This window comes from Cyclopterus lumpus, chromosome 14 (genome assembly GCF_009769545.1).
Source record: "Cyclopterus lumpus isolate fCycLum1 chromosome 14, fCycLum1.pri, whole genome shotgun sequence".
Lineage (NCBI taxonomy): Eukaryota > Metazoa > Chordata > Actinopteri > Perciformes > Cyclopteridae > Cyclopterus > Cyclopterus lumpus.
In genome coordinates, this window is record NC_046979.1 from 16,901,634 (window position 1) to 16,911,934 (window position 10,301).

Genomic DNA, 10,301 nt, shown 5'->3' on the forward strand with positions numbered 1-10,301 from the left:
GAGTAGGTGGGAGGGGAGCGCTCACCCTTGTGTGTTTTGTGCGTCTGCGTGTGTGCGCTCGGGTTTGCTTACAGTGTACAGACGAGGTGTGGAGGTTGCCCTAGTTTTCTGATCAGTGTTTGCCCTCTCAGAGCAAGGGTTTAACCTGACTGATAAGCGGGTTGCGTCCTTGCCATGTCAGAAAAACATCCTCAACTCACTTTCTCATATTTTCTTCTGTGATCCACACGCAGTCTGTGCTGTCATTTTGCCACCTGCCTCGGTAACTAAACATGAAATCACCTATTATTATTATCTATTCTGTTCAACTGTTCTGATTGTGATTCATGCGATAACCACTGGAAATGAGAGGAGACGCTGATAGCTTAATAATTGTGTATGGCATGTATGGCATATTAGCACAAGGGCCTCCTTTTTAATATTGGTCCTTGTGTGATGTTCAAGTCACTCTTTAGTACAAAAATAGTGTCTTAATCCAAATATGCTACAGATACGTAATCACACTGTTCAGTGTTCTTTAGGTTGTTATAAATGTAAATGGCCACCATTAATTTGTTGCTAATGTATCCGTAGCTGAAAAGGGGCACGGCCTGTTTTATTAATGTCATCTCCTTGTTGAGTTTGAGCATTTTACTGCTAGTTTAAAAAAAGAAAATTCTCTCTCTCTTTCTCTCTCTCTCTCTCTCTCTCTCTCTCTCTCTCTCTCTGCTACATTTTGCTGTCTCTTCATTATGTTACAATAGTTGGTTACATTATACGTCTAGTTTGACAAGCTGTCGGTTACAAGTAGGTGTTTGCATGACAAATGATAAAGGTGGTTGGGGGTGGGGGTATTGAGTCCTAGAAGCCATGTAATCCGTGTCGTGTCTGAATGTTATTTTCTTAATTTGTAGCCTAGCAGTGACACTCGGTCTGCCTCCCACTCTGATATTGCCTCACTAATGTAATCCTAATGTTGGGTTGAGCCATGTCTGTTGCCTTCCTGCTCGCTGCTCACAGTTCCCTTCACCACTGTACGGTGATCACTCGATCTAAGACCATCACACAGACGTGTGAGTTAGGAGACACTGAGGGAACGCAATTGGCTCTCAAACAGTAGGAAAAAGACTTATTGCACGGCCTTGATCACTTCAGTATTTTAGCTCTAACGTTGTTTTTTTTATCTACTGATATGCATTAAAAATCATGTCTGTAGCACCGAATAATCTCCCCGATAAGTGGAAGAAGCTGCATGATAAATGCCCCACACATGCAGGATTATCACAGATTTCCAGGAACAGAGCAAGTCAGGGTTGTATGACCTATTTAATACTATAACATGCTGCCCTTTTTATTAAAGCTGACTTTCACCCTGCTAACGCTGCCGTGTACGCCAGAAGTCTTTTAGTGACGCTTTGTAAACAACTCAGTCCGTTCGTTTTATACAGTCCATCCCAGTGGTGTTAGGCTTTGGATGCAGGACAGGGGCCCTAACATGCCACCGTGTTCCTCCTCCTTCCCTCCGTATCGCTCCTCTGCAGGCAGTGGAAGTCAAGTTGTCTCTGGATGCCTTACTGCAGATGTCAGGCGCTCAGGTGAGGGATACCATGCGAAGACTGGGGTCCAGTTCAGAAGAATGTGCCCGGCTCAGTGCTGCCCTCTCCTGTCTGAAGAGTGTCACTGAATCAGGTTGGTGCTCACTCGGCGGGACACTACTCCGATTGTCTGTTTGTTTTCCTACTGATGGTGTTTTTCTGTGCCGTCTGCTGTCCAGGAGGCGAACTGAGGGAAGACGGCGCTCCCTGGCTGTCTGAGCCCACGAGGAGGGACAGTGGCTCTCTGCTGACTGCAGACCAGCTCACCGGCTTTGGGACTCCACTTCCGCCCACCCACAGCCCCTCGCCTCTCGCCCGCCCGTCCGCCATCCACTCCACCCCCGTCAACGCCCTGCGCTACCTTCCTCACCCCCGTTCGGGCTCGGTGTCGGCGGCGCCCACGCCCGAGGCACTGGCGTCGTACGGCTACTGCGAGAGCCCCCTCACGGATCCGTTCCCGATGTCCTTTGCCCGCACGGCCCGGCTCCACGGAACACCTCCACGCCGCCCAATAACTCCGCCCTCCAAGAGGCAGCCCACCAACTGAAGCCCGCCCTGCACCCCTCCGCCTCCGTCGCGCAAAGTGCTGCAATCTCCTTCCCAACATCACCCTGACGCGCAGCAAAAGCCACGAGTCCCAGCTGGGCAACCGCATCGAGGACCCGCCCACCAACAAGTAGGTGCTCAGAGAGCTGTGAGAGGAGAGTTTCTTTTACTTGGCTCACAATTCTTTAACTGCATTACACTGGCTTCGTCTCATTTCACACCTTTAATTCCTTTGTTCTTTTACTAGTGACAGGCATGATGAATCCAAGTTCTGTACATTTCTATTATAGTGACCATACATTGACGCTAACACGAATGTCCCGTTAAGGTGTTAAACAGTTTGAAGAAGCTGTGTTTACTGAAACATATCCATTCAGTATTTACTGATTCAGTATTTCATTGGTATTTTTCACAATTTACAGAATACCTGACTTGTGTATAGACATTTTGTTTCTTATTTAATTGTTGGTCTTTATATATCTATATAACTATTTTTTCACTACTTCTATTTTTGTTGTCCCCGCCCGAGCTTATTCTATTCCTGGGTACATTCGAGAGAGGGATGCCAAATAGCCAATAAAGCTGATTCTGACATACAATGCCAAACCATCCTCTTGAGCGCTGGACAAATAGACAATTCACTTGTAAAAAAATAAATAAAGTCCACTTACAGTGGAGACAGGGAAAGAAACCGATAGCAGCAGTGGATGCTGTAGCTTACTTACTTAAACAAGCATTATCATGGTGGCATTACCGTAATTGGGTTACTGTTGCTGAAGCATGCTTCTTGTCGCCCACTGATGAGCCGGTGCAGTTCTCCTGAAAGCATCTTTCCAGTGTGTGGTTCTTACCTCAGTCTTCTGCCGCGGTCGGCCCACAGAAAGCAGAGCGTTCCTCAGATACACTCGCATTCCCTCCTCTGCCTCTCCCACATCCTTTCACATCCTGCCGGCTGCTCCTTTGCTTCTGGCTGCTTGAGTGGAGCTAATCCCCACACAGATTCCCAGAGATTATGACTCATGTCAAAACAGGAAATATGTTCGAAGACTAATTGCTCCGAGGTGGCGAGACACATACTCAATCCCCCCTCCTCCTCCTCACTCTCTCTCTTCTCCCTGATTTTATTCTCCCTATTGTGGTTGGATGCACATACACAAACAAGCCACATGTGTATCCATATATTCTGTCTGTTTATGGAAAGCTTTTAGTGAGAAAGAACCCACCCAAAAAAAACAATTGGCAAAGGCTGAAGTAAATACAGGTGACACAGATACAATACGTATAACGCACGCAAAGACAATCCAGCTAGTTTATCCTGGCTTTGTACACTGTAGGTATATTACAACGGCAATCTGAAAACGGGTCAACGGGTCTCGATAGCTGACTGAACACAAATCTAGATGAAATCAGACAAATGTTTTTTCCAACGATGATTACTCGCATGTGTGTATAAACAGCGGAGCTGGCGCTGCTCGCTGCTTCGGTCATTGTGACTTCTGGGTGTTAAAGATGTCACCCTGTCTGTCCCGGGCCAACGCTATTTAGGTACTGCAACATGCCTCTCTAGCCCTTACATAATCTGCACAATACAGTCTGGGGTTGAAGCGCACCTGCTCTCGCGTGCAGTCTAGTTTTCGCCAGTAAACCCAGACCTACGGACACTCCAATTTGTGTTGATTCCCCTCTCTGTCCAGGTGTGTTAAAAAGAACAAGTTGTTACTGAATATGCAAGGTTAACGGGAATGGATGTGAGGACTCGCCTTCTCGTTACACCGTCATGTCAGCGCGCACCCCCACAGCTACCACCACAGCGTCTTACACCCTGCCCGGCACGCCCACCCTCCTGGAGGAGCACATCAGCATTAAGAGTGAGTCATGCACGTGTATACACGTGTATTTTATTTATTATTTTGCTGATTTTGGTTGAATTTTGGTTTGACAAAAATTGTCTGTTGATTAGGGCTGTGTATTGGGGAGAATCTGGCGATACGATACGTGTAATGATACAGCAGCGACGATTCAGATTTTAGAAAATAAATCAGATTTGGGGGAATAGTTACCTAAAAGAATCAAGAATACAGCACCATATGCACACAATCTTATTTTGAGTAAAATAAGTTTATACTTTTTTCCGTTTGGTTCCTACTTGCCCAATTGGCATGAAAACTTGGTCAAGAAAAAAACCCATTACATTTTAGAGCTTATTGGCCTTTAAGATTCATATGCATTCAAGTGTGAGTGTGTTGGTGTTTGGGCTGGAACGTGCCTCAATCATTTCGATGTGAGGGAATCACAACCCCCAAATGGGGTTTGACCCTGTTCTCGTGACAAAATCGAAATGCTAAATGCCCCGTTTAAAAAAAGAATATGATTAACCATGGGGTAACGTCATTAGATGCCAGTCTTTCTCGACATAACCTAATCATCTCTCTCACGCTCTCTCTCTCCCTGGCTAGATAACGTAGCAGTGCATCGCAGCTCCCCACAAGCAGTGAGGAGGGACATCGGCCTCGCGGTCACACACAGGTAGACCGGTCTCTTCCTCACCATATGTCCCATCCGAAGCTTATGTCATGGCAAAAGCCAACGAGCTAGATTTGTTATTAATAAAAATGCTTCCGTTATGCAGGTTTTCAACCAAGTCCTGGCTGTCCCAGACATGTCAGGGTGTGCCAGAAGAACATGATGTTTGGGGTTAAGTGCAAACACTGTCGGTGAGTTTCTATTTAAAGGGTCTGTCACTCAACTTTAAGTGTTTCTGTTATTGACTGAGGCAGTGGAGCAGTGGCGCGTTAGAGCGCAGAATGAGGCAACACGGGAGCTCTGACGGGATTCAAACCCTTGGCCGTGTGAGTGCGTGTTGGAGCTGGAGGGTGTTTAGGGCGCCATATATTGATACCCTGCCGACTCTCTGTGCAGGTTAAAGTGCCACAACAAATGCACAAAGGAAGCCCCGTCCTGCAGAATCTCCTTTCTACCAAGTAAGCGTCGCTCTTCCCTCGAATCTGCAGCTGATTGGCTCAAATGTGTTGGGCATTCTATGTTGTGACATTTCCAATTCCTCCTCCAGTCGCCAAAATTCGGAGGACTGAGTCGGTTCCGTCTGATATCAACAACCCCGTGGACCGGCCGTCAGAATCACCGCAGTTTGGCACACTACCGAAGGCCATTACAAAAAAGGTGAAACATTACAGCACAACACATCACTTTATGCAGACCTCTTAAACGCAACTCAGTGAGACCACTTGGTCGGAATCCCCATTGGTTCAGCATCGACTGCTGCAATGTAAAATGAAATTAGAAGTCATCTCAAATACCAGTTCTGACTGGTGTCGTTTGCATCCCCCCCCACCCCTCCCCCGCCAGGATCATCCTCCGGTGCTGAACCAGCTGGACTCCAGCAGCAATCCGTCCTCCACCACCCTCGTCCACACCTTCCTCCCCGGCGCCCTTCCAGCAGAGCAACCCCCGAGCGCCACCCCGCCACCCAACCCGTCGCCCAAGGGCCATCGGGACAGCCGCTTCAATTTCCCCGGTAAGCCTCGCCAAGCGCCTGGAAAAAGATCTAGAAATACTGTACTCAACGAAATGTGCATGTTAGGATTTGTACTCTTGATCTTTACCTCAGAATACAAATTATTGTCCTAAAACCACTTCTCTCTCCACATATGACTTTTAACACCGAATAACAAATGTGCTTTTTTACAAGATCTGTTCATTCAAAGCTTCTCTAACCGAGAGTCTCTCTCCCTTGCCATGCTTGTCGGTCTCTCCCTCTCTGTTTGTTTTCTTTACAAAAGCTGCCTGTTACTTTCAGCATAGACAGCAGTTTATCTTCCCCGGTGAGTCGACGCTCCCAAAGTGTCACCCTGTATTGTTATTCTCCCGTCGTTCCATTCTCCGAACTGTAGATTCCACGTAGCGCTCTCCCTCCTCTGCATGTTTGCTTTTGGGGTTGGAGCAGTCAATCCAGCTGTCTGTATGACTGCATGACACTTAACGGCCCTTTGACACCATCTGCTGGCGGTAGTGGGAAATTGCATGAGCGGTCATGTTCTGCATGTGGTGGGGCTTTCCTAAAAGGAAAAGGGGGGGGGGCGACAGACATAAAACATGTATTTTTTTTGCTTCTCTTATTTCTTCCCTAAACCATCTTATCTTCGTCTGCAGATGTCTCCAGTCCTGCTCATTTGCACCCCGATGTCCTCCACGACACCGTGTAAGACAGTTGTATTAAAAGTTCACTCGCTCATGACTCAGTGGCTTGATTATTACATTTTTCTGGGGATTTGGCCCCTCTGATATCACTCCTCTGTGTCTCAGCAGTGAGATAGAGCAGTCGGCGGATGACATACACACTGATCTGGTAGAAGATGAAGAGGTAATGTTGCAACATGTGGCGTGCACGGTGCAAGGCTTAGCTGTGATGTATCTATGCATCACATTCTCTGATATTGTCATTCGTCAATGAGGTGATAGACAGAAAGACTCGGGTGACGCCCCGTGTCTGTTAATCTTAGACCAAACATTTGTTCATTGGAACCTGTTTGGCTATGACGATGCGGGAGCTGTAGTGTTATTAATTTAAACAGGAGAGTCTTGCTGACGTGGAAATATCCTCATTTTACGTCTGTGACAGCAACACAAAGCTGGAGAAATAATATGTCTTCCTGTATAGTTCAACGCTGGCTCACAGTTACCAAATGTACTGACTCATCCTCCATAAGATTCAATTGTCAAACCACCCAATAGGGAGATGCAGATGAGGTATATACAATAAAGCAATATCGGTAGAAACGCCGTATTTTCTTAATCTCTAAGAATAGGGCGAATAAACTGCCAGTAAGAAAGCACAATAGATCACCAACGCCATCACCACTCTCTTGCAGGAAGGAGAGGAGGAAATAGACGAAGACGAAGACCCCGAAGCGGAGGACGATAATGAGGACGACGAGGAGGAGGATGAAGGGGAAGACGAGGACGACGAGGAGGACATGAGGATGAACGTGGGCTCGGACGGCGAGTGCGATGAGCTGGATGACCTGCCCGGCTCTCGGGGGAACCAGTGGAAGGGCCCCATCTCCCGCAAGGCGAGTCAGACCAGTGTCTACCTGCAGGAATGGGACATCCCCTTTGAGCAGCTGGACCTCGGGGAACTCATAGGAAAGGTGAGGTCTTAGACGTCAACAGCACATGTGTCGTACTTCAACAAGGCTGAACACGGCTGAGGGTTTTTGTCTGTGTTCTCACAGGGCCGCTGGGGAAGAGTCCATAAGGGGCGGTGGCACGGCGAGGTAGCCATCCGGCTCCTCGAGATTGACGGGAACAACCAGGACCATCTGAAGCTCTTCAAAAAGGAGGTGATGAACTACAGACAGACCAGGCACGAGAACGTGGTCCTCTTCATGGGGGCCTGCATGGCTCCGCCCCACCTCGCCATCATCACCAGGTGAGAGACAACATATCAAACGCGCCTCTGAGGTGCTTTTAACCCGAAGACATCGCTTCATCTTGAATTGATTGATTTTGTTCTTCTTCTTCTTCTTCTTCTCCCCACAGTTTCTGTAAAGGGAGGACCCTGTATTCGGTTGTAAGAGACACCAAAAACACGCTGGATATTAATAAGACGAGACAAATTGCACAGGAGATTGTGAAGGTATTTTTTTTTCTTTCACATGTAGTCAATCCTCTCATCGATGCATTTGTAACGACTCAAGCTCTTAGAAGTGGTGCCATGAAATATTCTCATGGTAAGAATCAGTAAATCTGTATTCGTCTTGTCTTGCAGGGAATGGGCTATCTGCACGCTAAAGGCATCGTTCACAAAGACTTGAAGTCAAAGAACGTTTTTCATGATACCAATAAAGTCATAATCACAGACTTCGGGCTGTTTGGGATCTCTGGAGTTGTTCAGGAGGGGAGGTAAGAAACGCCACTCAGCCAAAGTGCTCTTCACACCACACTGCTATTTCCTGGGGAAGGCCAGTGATTTGTAATAATTGCTGAGGTCCTCCAGTCCTGCAGGCATTTTCCTTGTTAGCCAGTGGGTTTTTTTGGTGTTTTTTTTGTCCTGATTGTAAAATCCGAATGCTTTCCAGCACAGCCTTGTTTTTTTTTGTTTTTGTTTTGTACATTCTGAACACACCACTCTAAATTCTCACTTCCTTTTGTGTCAGGCTTCATGAATAGATTCTGTACACAGCAGTTGGAGATGGACTACATTTAGTTAATGCATTTTCCACTCTATTTAATGCATCTTCCCACTCAGATTTTCCACTCCATTTGATTTGTTACCCCCCCCTATTTTTATGCAGGCGCGAGAACAAACTAAAACTTCCACATGGCTGGATTTGTTATCTCGCACCAGAGATTGTGCGCAGGATGAGCCCAGGTAACAACGAGGACCGCCTCCCCTTTTCCACCGCAGCAGACGTGTACGCCTTCGGGTGAGTCACACTCACCTCGGCTAACTTTCGGGGGGCCGACTGCTCCGTCACACCTGTTTCTGACCACAAAGAGTTTTCTTTATTTAGAGACTTTCCAATTTCACAGAATAATTATACATATGATTATTTCCCCCTCTTCAAGCACCATTTGGTATGAGCTTCAAGCTCGAGACTGGCCAATCACCAACCAGCATGTGGAAGCCACCATCTGGCAGGTGGGGAGCGGCGAGGGCATAAAGAAGGTCTTGGCGGAGATCAGTCTGGGCAAGGAGGTCACTGTGAGTTGAAAAAAGAAGCACCAATGTGTCACACAAGCACTGTGTGTGTGTGTGTGTGTGTGTGTGTGTGTGTGTGTGTGTGTGTGTGTGTGTGTGTTTTGTGTGTGTTTGTACGGATGTTTTCTAAATGACTGAGATGGACGCAGAGATCGTGAAGATGCTGTGAAACCTTTGAGGTTGATCCTCGACTCAAAGTGGTTTTGTCGTCTCAGGAGATCCTCTCTGCCTGCTGGGCGTACGACTTGAGGGAGAGGCCGACCTTCACCCAGCTGGCCGACATGCTGGAGAAGCTGCCCAAACTCAACCGCAGGCTCTCCCACCCCGGACACTTCTGGAAGTCTGCAGAGTAGGTATCCAGAAGGGAAGGACGTTGTGGAGACACACAGGACGCGGGCACGCAAAAGCAGATCCCCGAGTTCTTATTGTGTATTGTAGTTCTGGTTCCTCGCGGTACAGTTGCTTGACCACAGCCTCCAGGGGTCTTAATCTTATTCATAAATAGGATTTGGGAATTGATATTTGTATGACATATTTTGACAATACCATAAGTTCTATAAGGTTTAAGTGTTTCATCGTTTCTGCGGCGCCTCAGCTCGTCTGTTGCTTGCTCTCTAATCCAATGTGAACTTTTGTGTATGTAAATGTGAATTGTATAATTTATTCATGGTCACAAAGAACTCCCTGACAACTGTCTCACGGCGCGTATTTGACAGCAAAATGTTTCGCAGGCCGTGACTTTTTGGCATGTCACGAGCCACATCACAGGCACAGTCTGATTGGATCCTTTGTTGTCATGGCAATTTCCAGTATCCTAAACAAGGCTGGGAGGGTAAGCGAAGACTCATGAGACAGATCCACAATGACGTAAAGTGTGTGTGTGTGTGTGTGTGTGTGTGTGTGTGTGTGTGTGTGTGTGTGTGTGAAACAACAATTGTGTGAGTACCAGCAGAAGGAAGATGTTAATTAACCCTGTGATCCCTCAGTTAATCCCCTTCCTGGTTCTCACTGTAGTCAAGTTACAAATATGAGCCACTATGTGACTTATCTTCTGAAGTTGAGCGCAGCGGCCCTGTGTGTGTGTGTGTGTGTGTGTCTGTGTGTGTGTGTGTGTTTATTACCCAGACCAGCTTGTTCCGCTTCCTGCCACGACTACATTACAGCTTTCCACACTTGTTTTCTGCTTCTTATTTATGATTTGCTCCTGACGTGTTTGCCCCAAGACTCCGAGCTCCCAGTAGTGAATGGCTTCACTATCTGTTTGGCTGGATGATGGGAGAGACAGGAGCTTGTTTTCTTTAGAGGGAATTAAAATGGTCCCAAAACGATGAATTGAATCTTCTCAACAGTTTGTTGAACTCACGCAGCCTGAGCAGTTTTTTCGTGCGTGGTCACCCTCAAACTAATCTATGCGTGTGTGTGTGATATCTTGCTGCTTTTCAAATGACGCTTTCTTCACT

At 47.1% G+C, this 10,301-nt stretch overlaps 1 protein-coding gene across 1 annotated transcript; it reads left to right on the plus strand.

The window, feature by feature from the left end:
• The first annotated feature begins 1,520 nt into the window (after positions 1-1,520).
• Positions 1,521-9,758, plus strand: LOC117742331 (kinase suppressor of Ras 1-like). The gene is given in 23 exon segments (XM_034549523.1): positions 1,521-1,668; positions 1,754-2,163; positions 2,165-2,250; positions 3,815-3,851; positions 3,853-3,988; positions 4,577-4,646; positions 4,750-4,786; positions 4,788-4,834; positions 5,040-5,101; positions 5,191-5,300; positions 5,487-5,543; positions 5,545-5,581; positions 5,584-5,655; positions 5,921-5,962; positions 6,291-6,339; positions 6,444-6,501; positions 7,010-7,288; positions 7,373-7,569; positions 7,680-7,776; positions 7,909-8,042; positions 8,435-8,566; positions 8,709-8,844; positions 9,057-9,758. Coding segments are annotated over 23 exon segments (2,532 nt in total). The 5' UTR covers positions 1,521-1,559; the 3' UTR covers positions 9,195-9,758.
• The last annotated feature ends 543 nt before the right edge of the window (positions 9,759-10,301 follow it).